Source organism: Podarcis vaucheri (genome assembly GCF_965113315.1).
Source record: "Podarcis vaucheri genome assembly, chromosome: 1".
Taxonomy (NCBI): domain Eukaryota; kingdom Metazoa; phylum Chordata; class Lepidosauria; order Squamata; family Lacertidae; genus Podarcis; species Podarcis vaucheri.
Window position 1 is genome coordinate 3,419,808 of NC_138759.1, and position 14,285 is coordinate 3,434,092.

At 50.0% G+C, this 14,285-nt stretch overlaps 1 protein-coding gene across 1 annotated transcript; it reads left to right on the forward strand.

The window, feature by feature from the left end:
- The first annotated feature begins 12,490 nt into the window (after nucleotides 1-12,490).
- LOC309539942 (small ribosomal subunit protein uS14) lies at nucleotides 12,491-14,044 on the forward strand. Its single transcript, XM_082236415.1, has 3 exons — nucleotides 12,491-12,652; nucleotides 13,520-13,619; nucleotides 13,892-14,044. Exons 1-3 carry the CDS (start codon nucleotides 12,591-12,593, stop codon nucleotides 13,898-13,900), a joined length of 171 nt encoding a protein of 56 aa, XP_082092541.1. The 5' UTR covers nucleotides 12,491-12,590; the 3' UTR covers nucleotides 13,901-14,044.
- Nucleotides 14,045-14,285: the final 241 nt, after the last annotated feature.

The window sequence follows — 14,285 nt, forward strand, 5'->3', positions numbered from 1 at the left end:
AAAAAAAATGAGAGGCACAAATACAAGATGGGTGACACCTGGCTTGAGAGCAGTACATGTGAAAAGGATCTAGGAGTCTTGGTTGACCCCAAACTTGACATGAGCCAACAGTGTGACGCGGCAGCTAAAAAAGCCAATGCAATTCTGGGCTGCATCAATAGGAGTATAGCATCTAGATCAAGGGAAGTAATAGTGCCACTGTATTCTGCTCTGGTCAGACCTCACCTGGAGTGCCCTGAACTGTGTCCAGTTCTGGGCACCACAGTTCAAGAAGGACACTGACAAACTGGAACGTGTCCAGAGGAGGGCAACCAAAATGGTCAAAGGCCTGGAAACGATGCCTTATGAGGAACGGCTAAGGGAGCTGGGCATGTTTAGCCTGGAGAAGAGGAGGTTAAGGGGTGATATGATAGCCATGTTCAAATATATAAAAGGATGTCACATAGAGAAGGGAGAAAGGTTGTTTTCTGCTGCTCCAGAGAAGCGGACACGGAGCAATGGATCCAAACTACAAGAAAGAAGATTCCACCTAAACATTAGGAAGAACTTCCTGACAGTCAGAGCTGTTCGACAGTGGAATTTGCTGCCAAGGAGTGTGGTGGAGTCTCCTACCTTGGAGGTCTTTAAGCAGAGGCTTGACAACCACATATCAGGAGTGCTCTGATGGTGTTTCCTGCTTGGCAGGGGGTTGGACTCGATGGCCCTTGTGGTCTCTTCCAACTCTAGGATTCTATGATTCCATGAATCTATGAAAGGAAAGGAAAGGAAAGGAAAGGAAAGGAGGGAATCTGAAATAATATTTAGAATAAATTATGTTTGTCATCAGCACCCTATAGTTTCTCTGTCATTAACAGTCCTTGCTTACCTTTTTCTATTCCACATATTTCTCAAAGGCCTACAAATGTAAATGTACAAATTACACTGTTCTGATGCTAGATTCATTCTTTAATTTATCGCTTTCAGAGCTATTTTCTTGAGTCAAGTTTGTTTGTATCTGTGGTTCTGAGTTGTCACAGTGTAGTCAATTATTGGTAACATCTATTGATTCTCATACAAATTCGTTACCGTAGGTGCTCGTGCATGTACTCATATATACAAATATTTTATGCTATGATTTTCCTTCGCCCTTATCGTTTCATTAGTAAGAATGCGTAAAAACAATTTCCGTGTAATGTTCTTTCATGTAGATTCTTTTTTTTAGCTCGAAGATTAGATCCCAGCATATATTTACATCTGTGTGTCCCACCCTCCTGCCTATAAGTTAGTTTTTCCTGGGAACCTATAGCTATAAATGGGATGTTGAATAAGGGCGCAATCAATTAATGGTTGCTGTTTTGAATTTTATTGTGTGGTTATATTTCTTAGTGCATGGGTAGGCAAACTAAGGCCCGGGGGCTGGATCCGGCCCAATCACCTTCTCAATCTGGCCCACGGACAGTCCAGGAATCAGCGTGTTTTTACATGAGTAGAATGTGTCCTTTTATTTAAAATGCATCTCTGGGTTATTTGTGGGGCATAGGAGTTCATTCAAAGTTTTTTTTCCAAAATATAGTCCGGCCCCTCACGAGGTCTGAGGGACGGTGGACCGGCCCCCTGCTGAAAAAGTTTGCTGATCCCTGACTTAGTGGGTTGTGCAAAGCGCTATTCTGAATACAGTGGTGCCCCGCAAGAGGAATGCCTCGCAAGACGGAAAACTCGCTAGACGAAAGAGTTTTCCGTTTTGGAGGTGCTTCGCAAAACGAATCTCCTATGGGCTTGCTTTGCAAGACGACAATGTATTGCGACTTCCTGCTGGGTTTTTTTCCTTCCCCCCCCCTTTTTCTAAGCCGCTAAGCCGCTTATCAGCTGATCCGATCAGCAGATAAGCCGCTAAAAGCCGCTAATCTGCTAATCCTTCAATGGGCTTGCTTCGCAAGACGAAAAAACCGCTAGACGAAAAGAATCACAGAACGGATTCTTTTCATCTTGCGAGGCACCACTGTAGTGCTTTCTATAGGCCCATTGCCTTGCTTCACCGGGGGGGGGGGCTGGCCAGGTTTTTTGCCCCAGGTGAAGCCTCCATAGGCGTGCCACTGAGACTCCCGGCCTATTTGTGTCCAGAAACCCAGAAGCAGCGCAGCTCACCTGACCCATGCCATTCGGATGTAGACTGCGCCTGGATATGGAGGCTCTATCCAGTTGGCATGACGAAAATAAACTGCAGCTCAGTGGCCAGTTTGCACGCACATAATCGTGCTCGCTCTTTTCCACCAGTCCCTTTTGGAAACACGACCCCCACCCCTATTAAAAAAAAAAATCCTACCGTAATTTGATTTCAAGTTTGTTTAAAGACAATTTTTAGTCCCCGACAAGTAAACATTTATATAAAGTGAGTGAAGGGTTTTCAGTTTAATCAAGGAGCGGCAACCAGTCGCTGCTGCCATAAATATTCAGTTATGGAAATGATGCGATTTAAGTAGGTTTTCTTGCCTGCCATAAATAAATGTTGTCGGGGATGAATACACCCTTTCAAACAACCCGTGAGAACTAAAGACTCACTGATGTCTGGTGACAACCCAGAAGCAAAACACACACAAAAAAAACATTTTTGCCGAAAGGCGTTATCCGGCTGCAAAGCTGCAGCAAACCGGGGACTTTCCAATTCTACTATCTTAAGTTTGTTATCCAGGCACATCAAGGCAACACATTTTACGGGAGGGTGGGGCGAAGGCAGGCCTTTTGGACAATCCAGGAGAAGCTGGATTCAGAGAACCTGCTTTCAGCACCGCAAAGCAAGGTTCACATTTCAGGCTCTGGCAAGACTCCAGACTGGACTACTACAATGCCCTCTACATGGGGCTGCCCTTGGAGGCAATTCAGAAACGATTCAGAAATGTCCACCAGTCCAAAATGCAGTGATCAGATCAATAAAACAACAACAGACAAACCTATGGTCACGTAAAGCATCCTCAATAAACACATGCGACGTAACCGGATGTGTTCTTAGATAAATAAGGTGTAATAGGTATGAGTTACTCGCGCGTAAACTGGTGCCTTTCTCGGTTAATTTGCCTTGTTAAACCTTTCTGACTGCACAGCCCCTTCTCATCGTGGCTGCCTCAGTCACTGGCAGAAGCGTTTCTTGAACCTCTTCCAACATAAAAGTTGTTTGACACCCAGTCTCCTCCTCCTCTCACTGCGCGGGAGTCTTCTGCGCAGGGAAGGCGTGGGTAGCGGAGGACCTGGGCTCTCCTCACTGATGTCCAGTGAAGAGTCCTGGAGCCCTCTCTCTAATTCCCCCGTCTGCCCCCCTTCATCCCTGGTGTGGGGCTGATTGGCTTCCCCCTCTACTGAGCTGTTTCTCCCCCCGCTGCTGGGTCCTTCGCCAGCATCATCTGGGAGCCTCCCCTTCGCCTCTCCCTCCGATGTCAGTTCCCTGACATCCACCTCTATACTATACCATTGATAGTCTCAAATTGTAAATTTCAACAGAAGTAACTCATAAAATTCAACAAATGACCAAAGCTGAAGAGCCAGTGGATCAGATCATTCTATAGGCAGTTCATGCATAAGGTCCATCCATGTAGTGGAGTCTATTCCACCTATCTGTTCATTTTCTTATTCAATTCCTTACATCCCTCAGGTCTGAATACTGAAATTGATTATAGTTGTTTTTTGTGAATTTGTACTAATGTTTACATGTAGCACACCTGAGCATGGACTATGCTTGTTTCACCTCTGTGGGCCAAGTGGATTTTATTGAGTACTTAATTTTGCATCTGTGGGTTGCTATTACTTTAGATCCATAAATTGTTTGCATTGATGTATGAGTTTGTATTAATGTTTATATGTATATCATCTGAACATGGATTAAGTTTGTTTTATTTGTGCTGTGCCATGTGAGTCACTTTAAGAAAGATATTCTGTATCTGTGGATTGCCAACACCTGTAACCCAATCAATATTGTGCTTGTCCATAGAACCATACAGTGGTTCCCCGCAAGACGAATGCCTCGCAAGACGAAAAACGCGCAAGACGAAAGAGTTTTCCGTTTGTTGAGTTGTTCCGCAAGACGAATTTCCCTATGGGCTTGCTTTGCAAGACGAAACGTCTTGCGAGTTCTTGGGAGTTTGTTTCCTTTTTCTTAAAGCCGCTAAGCCGTTAATAGCCGCTAAGCCGCTAATAGCCGTGCTTCGCAAGACGAAAAAACCGCAAGACGAAGAGACTCGCGGAACGGATTAATTTCGTCTAGCGAGGCACCACTGTACTTTGTAACAGTTGCTGCTTACTGCAACTACTAGTATGTCGTAAGATCCACTGTCCTGTACTATCACATATGGTATGTACAGTTATTTATGTTTTTATATTATTTTTGCTGTATCGTGTGAGATCATGATATTGTATTTACCGTATTTTTCGCCCTATAGGGCGCACCGGCCCATAGGGCGCACCTAGTTTTAGGCGGGGGAATAAAGAAAAAAAATTGTTTCTCCCCCCCCAGGCGCGGGGCTGGGGCGGGGGAAGCCCAAGCTTCCCCTGACCCCAGCCCCCAGAACAGGCTGCTATCCGTAAGCCTAGGGAGCCCAGGGGGAAGTCGCACCGGGCTCCCACGGCTTGCGGAGAGCTGCCCGAAGCCCGGGGCGCGCTACGCTGCGCTCCCCGGGTTTCGGGCTGCAGGCTGCTGTCCGCAAGCCTTGGGAGCCCGGCGGGAACTCCCGCAGGCTCCCAAGGCTTGCGGATAGCTTCCTGAAGCCTGGAGAGCGAGAGGGGTCAGTGCACACCAACCCCTCTCTCTCTCCAGGCTTCAGCGAAAGCCTGCATTCGCCCCATAGAATGCACACACATTTCCCCTTCATTTTTGGAGGGGGGAAAAGTGCGTCCTATAGGGCGAAAAATACGGTATTTGCATTACTTAGAGCTTTAACGACTGATGAAGCCCAGGACGGCGAAACAAAGCCAACATTCCGGAAATCCTTGTCTAGATTCTGTGAAAGGATTTTGTGGAGCTGTAACAACCTTTCATGTGGCTGGTTTGGACTTTATGAACAGACAGGTGGAACAGACACTAATACACGGATGGACCTTATGCATGAACTGACTATAGAATGATCTGTGGCCTTACCTGTCCAGGTAAGAAAAGGACAAGTCAGGCCGCACACCCTTTCTCTTTGACTTCCTCCGTCGTTGGAGCAGCTTTTAGCTAGAGTTTCTCATTTGACTCTCAGCCCACAGAGGACACTGGGATTATCTCCATATGGGATAGATCCACATGTACATAGTTACAAAATATATGCATATACAAAGTATATAAGTCTGCCTTCAGGGATCCAACTGTGAACCGATGATGTGAGTAAACTTCTTTTATATACTTTACACAAGACTGTGGCGTGTTTATTCTTTTAAAAGAGATCTAAGGGAACTTACCAGGAATCTAATATTGAGAGGCTTAAACAAGCCTGCAACCAGCTATCCGCTGTGTGTTTAAAAGGGGAATGTAAAACTCTGCTAAGTTATAGAACTTGCTAGCGCAAGTTAGGGACGTGGGTGGCGCTGTGGGTAAAACCTCAGCGCCTAGGACTGCCGATTGCATGGTCGGCGGTTCGAATCCCCGCAGAGGGGTGCACTCCCGTCGTTCGGTCCCAGCGCCTGCCAACCTAGCAGTTCGGAAGCACCCCCGGGTGCAAGTAAATAAATAGGGACCGCTTACCAGCAGGAAGGTAAACGGCGTTCCGTGTGCTGCGCTGGCTCGCCAGATGCAGCTTGTCACGCTGGCCACGTGACCTGGAAGTGTCTGCTGACAGCGCTGGCCCCCGGCCTCTAGAGTGAGATGAGCGCACAACCCTAGAGTCTGGCAAGACTGGCCCGTACTGGCAGGGGTACCTTTACCTTCACCTTTTAGCGCAAGTTAGGAAGGATATTAATAAACAATATATCCCCTCCTGCCTCCCTGAACATTCCCACACTTATGATACTTTTAACTTCAGGTGCCGAGGACTGAATTTAGCACCTTCTGCCATGCCTGCTGCTCATAATACACGCCTCCTGGAATCGTAAGGGTTACTTGGTGGAGGCCTGATCGCAGAACGAAATATCAAAATCAGAGGGAAAGGAAACTGAAAAAGAACATAGACGGCTAAGGCATTGTGTTACACAAATATTATGGTGCACACACAGTGGACACACGCTCCAGAAAACCAATCTTTCACCCTTCAAAAATTAGGAAATCTTCCCTGAGAAAAAGACACTTTATTTTAGTTCACAAAGCGATCCCAAAGCAATCTTGGCCCTCTTAAATGACCCCAGATATTTTCTCTGCAGTAGAAGAAAGAATCTTGGGAAAACCTTTCCCAATAGTTCTTTTCACTTGCAAAATCCTTCACACCCTGTAGATCAAGAGCCTTCTCACAAGAATAGGAGAGGTCTGGGACAATGGATGCAAGAACTCAGGAATTTCAAAAGAATAAGGCAATCAGCAAACATTATCAGGGATCTTGATAGGCAGGAAACAAGCCACCCTCTGGCCGGGGAGGGCAGGATATAAATAAAATTTTATTATTATTATTATTATTATTATTATTATTATTATTATTATTAAGCCTTCAAGAGCCCTGACCTCCATGAATTCTCATCCTCTTTTGAAGGCATCCAAGTTGCTGGCCATCACTCCCTCATGTTGGAGAGAGTTCCACAGTTTAACTTTTTGCTACGTGGAAAAAAAGCACTTTCTTTTTATTTAATGCACCTCCCTCAACCATGTCCTCCATCACCCACGTGGAGCCTCCTTCCTTGGAGGTTTCTAAGCAGAGGTTGGGTGGCCATCTGTCATGGATGCTTCAGCTGAGATTCTTGCATTGCAGGGGTTGGACTAGATGACCCCTGGGGTCCCTTCCAACACTAAAGTTCTAATATTCCCTAAACTTTGTTGTTGTTTAGTTGTTTAGTTGTGTCTGCCTCTTCTTGACCCCCTGGACCAGAGCACGCCAGGCCCTCCTGTCCTCCACTGCCTCCCACAGTTTGGTCAAACTCATGCTGGTAGCTTCAAGAACGCTGTCCCACCATCTCGTCCTCTGTCGTCCCCTTCTCCTTTTGCCCTCCATCTTTCCCAACATCAGGGTCTTTTCCAGGGAGTCTTCTCTTCTCATGAGGTGGCCAAAGTCTTGGAGCCTCAGCTTCAGGATCTGTCCTTCCAGGGAGCACTCAGGGCTGATTTCCTTCAGAATGGAGAGGTTTGATCTTCTTGCAGTCCATGGGACTCTCCAGAGTCTCCTCCAGCACCAGAATTCAAAAGCATCAATTCTTCGGCGATCAGCCTTCTTTATGGTCCAGCTCTCACTTCCATACATCACTACTGGGAAAACCAGAGCTTTTACTATACGGACCTTTATTGGCAAGGTGATGTCTCTGCTTTTTAAGATGCTGTCTAGGTTTGTCATCGCCTTTCTCCCAAGAAGCAGGCGTCTTTTAATTTCGTGGCTGCTGTCACCATCTGCAGTGATCATGGAGCCCAAGAAAGTAAAATCTCTCACTGCCTCCATTTCTTCCCCTTCTATTTGCCGGAAGGTGATGGGACCAGTGGCCATGATCTTCGTTTTTTTGATGATGAGCTTCAGACCATATTTTGCGCTCTCCTCTTTCAGCCTCATTAAGAGGTTCTTTAATTCCCTAAACTACAAAGCCCCAAACCTTGAATCCTTTCCTCCTAGGAGAGTTGCTCCAGCGCCTTGATCATTATGGCTCCCTTAACTGAACCTGCAGCTACCCATTTGCAGCCCCAAAGAAGGGCAGCAACCACATTAATTATTATTATTATTATTATTATTATTATTATTATTATTATTAATTTATATCCCGCCCTCCCCAGCAGAAGCCGGGCTCGGAGCGGCTAACAACAATAAAAGTAACACAGTTTGCATAAAATAACAATCAATTAATTGAAATACATTCTAAAATCAACTCACTCTAAAATCAATTCAAAATCAAATTAATGGCAACCACTGGGCTAGAGTTCTATGTGGATTACCAAAGGAGGAGGTCAGGCTGTGCCTTGGCCAAAGGCCTTGGCCTTTTAAGCCCCCCTCAAATGCTAATGCCAAAAAGCATCCTCAGACGCGTGACAAGTCTGCCACCTACCTTCCGAAATCCGGCACAAGGATCAAAGCAAAACACTCTCCCTCTTCAAATGATCTCATTTAATTTCAGTTCAACATATGCGTCCGTGGGATTATTAACCCAGCACGCAGCGGCTGCAGAATATTTATTGCCACAGATAATAGATGTCTCCTTTTCCTCTGTTTTAAATTAAAATAGTGATTTGACCATTAGCCCACTGTTTGTACTACCTTGCACGGAATATTGATTCGGCTGTTGAAAGCGATTCGCAAAAGCGCAGAGCGTGCGAGATCCCAGGGCCAAGCAGTGTTTAAGATGCTGCGGGGGGGTGAATGTTTGCACCTCCCAGAACTACTCCTAGGCTTTATTGATCAGAGGGTGGTGGCAAATGGGGCCAGGTAAGGGACATCACCTTGCCAACAAAGGTCCGTATAGTTAAAGCCATGGTTTTCCCAGTAGTGATGTATGGAAGTGAGAGCTGGACCATAAAGAAGGCTGATCGCCGAAGAATTGATGCTTTTGAATTATGGTGCTGGAGGAGACTCTGGAGAGTCCCATGGACTGCAAGAATATCAAACCTCTCCATTCTGAAGGAAATCAGCCCTGAGTGCTCACTGGAAGGACAGATCGTGAAGCTTAATGATACTTTGGCCACCTCACGAGAAGAGAAGACTCCCTGGAAAAGACCCTGATGCTGGGGAAGATGGAGGACACAAGGAGAAGGGGACAAGAGAGGACGAGATGGTTGGACAGCGTTCTCGAAGCTACAAACGTGAGTTTGACCAAACTGTGGGAGGCAGTGGAAGACAGGAGGGCCTGGCGTGCTCTGGTCCAGGGGGTCACAAAGAGGCGGACACGACTAAACAACAACAAAGGGATTTTAGAAGGTCGGATCCACACTATGGCCCTGGCTGCTCCATTCCCCCACCCCCAGTTATTCCGAGGTCTCCTGTTCCCTCCAAAGATTCCGACCTCATTCCAGAGCTGTCAACATTTCCCATTTTTTAAGGGAAATTCCCTTATTCTAAATAGGATTCCTCGCAAGAAAAGGGAAAAGTTGACAGCTATGCCTCATTCCCTTGCCACCCCTTTTGCCTGGTACTGTTTCCCCAAACACCTGGATGAAGCCATTGCAAGGGGCTGGAATAGGGGACCATTCCCTGGGGTCCCAACTCTACAATGTGATGGTCTTTCTCTTTCTTCTGTCAAATGCCTCCTCGTAACTCATTTTTTCAGTGTCTATGGACCTCCTAATCATAGGAAGAGCCTGCAAGATCAGGCCAATGGCTAGTTCAGCATTCTGTTTTCATAGTGGCTGAAACCCGCAAAGCAAGACCCCAGAACCAGAGCCCCCTCCCTCTTGTGGTTTTCAGAAACGGGTACAGTGGTACCTCGGGTTAAGAACTTAATTCGTTCCAGAGGTCCGTTCTTAAACTGAAACTGTTCTTAACCTGAAGCAGGTTAAGGACCACTTTAGCTAATGGGGCCTCCTGCTGCTGCCGCGCTGCTGGAGCACAATTTCTGTTCTCATCCTGAAGCAAAGTTCTTAACCTGAATCACTATTTATGGGTTAGTGGAGTCTGTAACCTGAAGCGTCTGTAACCCGAGGTACCACTGTATAGCATTTGTAATAAAAGTGAAACATTATACAGTGGTGCCCCGCAAGACGAATGCCTCGCAAGATGGAAAACTCGCTAGACGAAAGAGTTTTCTGTTTTGGAGGTGCTTCGCAAAATGAAACTCCTATAGGCTTGCTTCACAAGACAAAAATGTCTTGCGAGTTCCTGCGGGGGGGGTTTCTCCCCCCCCTTTTTCTAAGCCGCTAAGCCGCTTATCAGCTGATCCGATAAGCTGATAAGCCGCTAAAAGCCGCTAATAGCGCTAATAGCGCCAATCCGCTAATCCGTCAATGGGCTTGCTTCGCAAGACGAAAAAACCACTAGACGAAGAGAATCACAGAATGGATTCTTTTCGTCTTGCGAGGCACCACTGTATATATACACACACACACTGTGATCATACATTTATATGCACACTCTTTCAGAAATTGTTGCTTGTGAAACCATTTTAATTGGTTTGCTGAGAGGCAGAGCATCTATTTTCCATGCAAAACGTCCCTGCTTCAATTCCCATCATCTCCTGAGCTGCTACCAGTCAGTGTAGACAATACAGTGGTACCTCGGGTTAAGAACTTAATTCGTTCTGGAGGTCCGTTCTTAACCTGAAACTGTTCTTAATCTGAAGCACCACTTTAGCTAATGGGGCCTCCTGCTGCCGCTGCGTGATTTCTGTTCTCATCCTGACCTGAAGACCTGAGGTACCACTGTATTGCAAACAGTGCCGGATTTAAGTACAGTGGTACCTCGGGTTACAAACACTTCAGGTTACAGATGCTTCAGGTTACACACTCCGCTAACCCAGAAATAGTGCTTCAGGTTAAGAACTTTGCTTCAGGATGAGAGCAGAAATCATGTGGCAGCAGCAGGAGGCCCTATTAGCTAAAGTGGTGCTTCAGGTTAAGAACAGTTTCAGGTTAAGAATGGACCTCTGGAACGAATTAAGTACTTAAGTCGAGGTACCACTGTATAAGTTAAACAACCTAGCAGTTTGAAAGCATGAAGTGCAAGTAGATAAATAGGTACCGCTCCGGCAGGAAGGTAAACGGCATTTCCGTGCGCTGCTCTGGTTCGCCAGAAGTGACTTAGTCCTGCTGGCCACATGACCCGGAAGCTGTACGCTGGCTCCCTCGGCGAATAAAGCGAGATGAGCGCTGCAACCCCAGAGTCGGTCACGACTGGACCTAACGGTCAGGGGTCTCTTTACCTAAACAAGCTCTAGCTTAAGGCCCCACTCTCTTGGGGACCCCAAAAATTTAATGGAAAAAACCACCTAGATGTACATTTCCAAAATATAAGATAAGAAGCAAATAAAATAAAACAGAACCTACAGAACAGTGTTTTGTGTTGTGCAAGGGTGATGATCAGGGGTGTTGGGACTTGTAGTCCCAAACCAGTTTAGGGGCAGCTTCAATGGACCGTGTCTGGGAATCGGAATATATATTGTGGGGGATCACATTTCCCCCCATTTCTAAATAAAGCTGAGCTTGCTCATTTACCCTGTGGTTCCACTTCTGGAAGGGCTTATCTGTTTCTGCAGCTAAAAGATCCTAAAAGCATCTTTCTTCCCAGCGGTCCGTGTGCGCTGCTGCGCTGACCCCTGCTGGCGACTGGGGGAAGTGCGCGCGGCCTGAGAAGCACTTCGTGGCTCTGGCCAGGAGGAGGCGGTCGCGCAGCGCAGGAGCCCATTGGGCTCTGTCCGGTCAGTGGAGAAGTTCTTTGCAGAAATGCAGTCAAGGCTTGCGAGCCTCCGCCAAACTCCCTTTCCCGGCCCATAGTCCCCAGCCCGCTCCCTCCCCGAGATCTCGGCGGCCGCGGGGCCCGTCGCTTTTCCTGCGGGCCGAGGAGTTCCTGCAAGCGGCCAGAGACCCTGTCTGATCCGGGGGGCAAAGGCAGGGGGCGAGTTCCCTTGATGGAATCTATTCATTTGCCCTTCATGGAATAAATGCATTTAGCATTGTTCTTTCTGCAGCGTCTCTCTCCGAATTGCACTTATCATCATTATTATTTTGTTGCATTAAATTCAGCCAAAGAGTCTGGGTATGGCTGTGTTGCCCCGGCGAGGCTGCAGCGCATCTCTCTCTCTCCCAATTGCCATTATTATTATTATTCTTTGATTGCTGCTGAATGCAATCAAAAGTCCTCTCCCGATTGCCCTTCTTAATCATAATATTATTATTATTATTATTCTATTCCTGAGCAGCAAAAGGAGAGTCTGGGTTTCGCTGTGTTGCCCAGGCGCGGCTGCAGCGGCTATTCACAGGCGCGGTCCCACTACTGATCGGCACGGGAGTTTTGACCTGCTCCGTCTCCGACCTGGGCCGGTTCACCCCTCCTTGGGCAACCTGGCGCGCCTCGGCTCCCCGGGGCTCGCCATATTGATGCCGAACTTAGTGCGGACACCCGATCGGCATAGCCCACAGCAGCCCCGAACTCCTGGGCTCAAGCGATCCGCCAGACTCAGCCTCCAGGAGTAGCTGGATTACAGGCACGCGCCACCGCGCCCGGCTGGGGAAGGGGCGCGCGGAACAGGCTCTTGGCTCGGCGCGGAGTGACGTCAGGCGAGGGGGCGGGGCTGAAGGGGCTCGGCGTCAGGGAGAGGGGCGGGGCTCGGCAGGGGAGAGACGCGCAGAGGACAGGCTCTTGGCTCGGCGCGGCGTGACGTCAGGGGGAGGGGGCGGAGCTCAGGCAGACGGGGGCGCGGCGTGATGTCAGTGAAGGGGCGGGGCGGGCGGGGCGTGACGGCGGGGGCGGGGCGAGGGCGCGGCGTCAGGGGAGAGGGGGCGGGGCCCGGGCCGGCGCGGGGCACCACGGGAGAGGCTCTTCCTCCGCCCGCGCGTGCGCAGTGGGGCGCGGCCTTTCCCTCCTCGCCAGGCGCCGAGCAAGATGGGGCACCAGCAGCTCTACTGGAGCCACCCGAGGAAGTTCGGCCAGGGGTCCCGATCCTGGTGGGTGGGGGCGGGGGAGGGAGGGAGCGGGTGTAGGGGGGGAGAAGGATCGGGGCGGGGGGGCGGAAGGGGGAAGGAGCGAAGGGAGCCCCGCCGCCATGAGGCGCCTCCGGGAGGGAAAGAGAAGGAGGAAAGGGCAGCCAAGCCCGGGGGGGGGCTGAGGGGGGCAGTATAGGGAGGGGGAGGAAAGGGAGAGGGGGTCCCCCCCGGCTGACCCACAGGCCTCTTCCTCCCCCCCCCCAGGCGCGTGTGAGGGAGGGAGCCCCATCGCCATGAGGCGCCCCAGGGAGGGAAAGAGAGGGAGGCCCCGCCCTCCTCTGGGGCTCTAAGAGGGCGGGGGGGAGAGGAGAGAAGGGGCAGCCAAGCCCGGGGGGTCTGAGGGGGCGCGGGGGAGGGGGTGCCTCCGCGGGGAAGAGGAGGGAGTGGTGGTCCCTCCTGCCCCCCCCGGGTGACCCACAGGCCTCTTCGCCCCCCCCCCCAGGCACGTGTGAGGGAGGGGGCCCCGCCGCCATGAGGCGCCCAGGGAGGGAAGGAGAGGGAGGAAAGGGCAGACAAGCCCGGGGGAGGGGTCTGAGGGGGCGCTTCCTCTGACGAGAGGGGGGAGTATGGGGGGTCCCCGTCCCCCCTGACCCACAGGCCCCTCTCTCCCCCCGTGGGAGGGGGTGCCTCCTCCGAGGGGAAGAAGAGGGATTAAAGGGAGTGGGGGGGGTTCCTCCTGCCTCCTCGGCTGACCCCCAGGCCTCTCTCTTTCTCTCCCCGTGGGAGAGGGGCTGAGGGGGCGCTTCCTCCGAGGGGGGGAGTACAGGGAGTGGGGGGTCCCTCCTGCCCTCCAGCTGACCCCAGGCTTCTCTTCCCCCCCCCCCACAGCCGCGTCTGCTCCAACCGCCACGGCCTGATCCGCAAGTACGGGCTCAACATGTGCCGCCAGTGCTTCCGCCAGTACGCCAAGGACATCGGCTTCATCAAGGTGAGATGGGGGGCAAGGGAGGATGGAGGGGCTCTGGGACGGGGGGGCGCTTCTCTCGGGAGAGAGGCCAGCGAGCGCCGTCAGCCCTGCTCCTTGCGCTTCCCTGAGCCTAAAAGGCGGGCAGAAGGGGCAAGTTGCTCCTGCCTAAGAGTAGAAAAAGGGGCCTCTTGGGTTTCGGCAGTCACAAGCCCAGAGGAAGAAGCCACGGTTTGGGGGAACTCCAAGAGAACGTCACACTAAAGGTCTTCACTCTTCTCTCTCCCACTTTCCAGCTGGATTAAACATCTGTCCACCTGCAGAGATGGCCTGAAGAGGACGGCAAACATGGAAGCTGCTTCAGCCGGATGAGACCCTCTTGCCGCACATAAGATGCTCTTGTGTACAGAAAAATAAAAAATAGGGACTTGTTTGCCCCGATTCTCAAACTCTGATGTGATGCGCATGATTTCACATAGTTCTATAGTCAGAGCAAATAGCACTTGGGAAGGAGGAGATAGCAGGGGTTGGATCCAGCACCCAAAAGGAGCCTTGTCATATCCATGGTATGAAGAGGAGTCTTAGTTACAGAGAGACTCCTCCGTTTCCTGACTCTTTTGTACCCAGTTGCTTCTCATACCAACACAAAAGAGTCTTGCATCTGGTTCAGGCTAGTGGCAGCATCCCAAT

Bases quoted from the DNA above. Each gene is read 5' to 3' on its own strand.
- LOC309539942 (XM_082236415.1), top strand. From the start codon at position 12,591: ATGGGGCACCAGCAGCTCTACTGGAGCCACCCGAGGAAGTTCGGCCAG. The intron at 12,653-13,519 runs GTGGGTGGGGGC...CCCCCCCCACAG, and splicing joins GGCCAGGGGTCCCGATCCTG to CCGCGTCTGCTCCAACCGCC.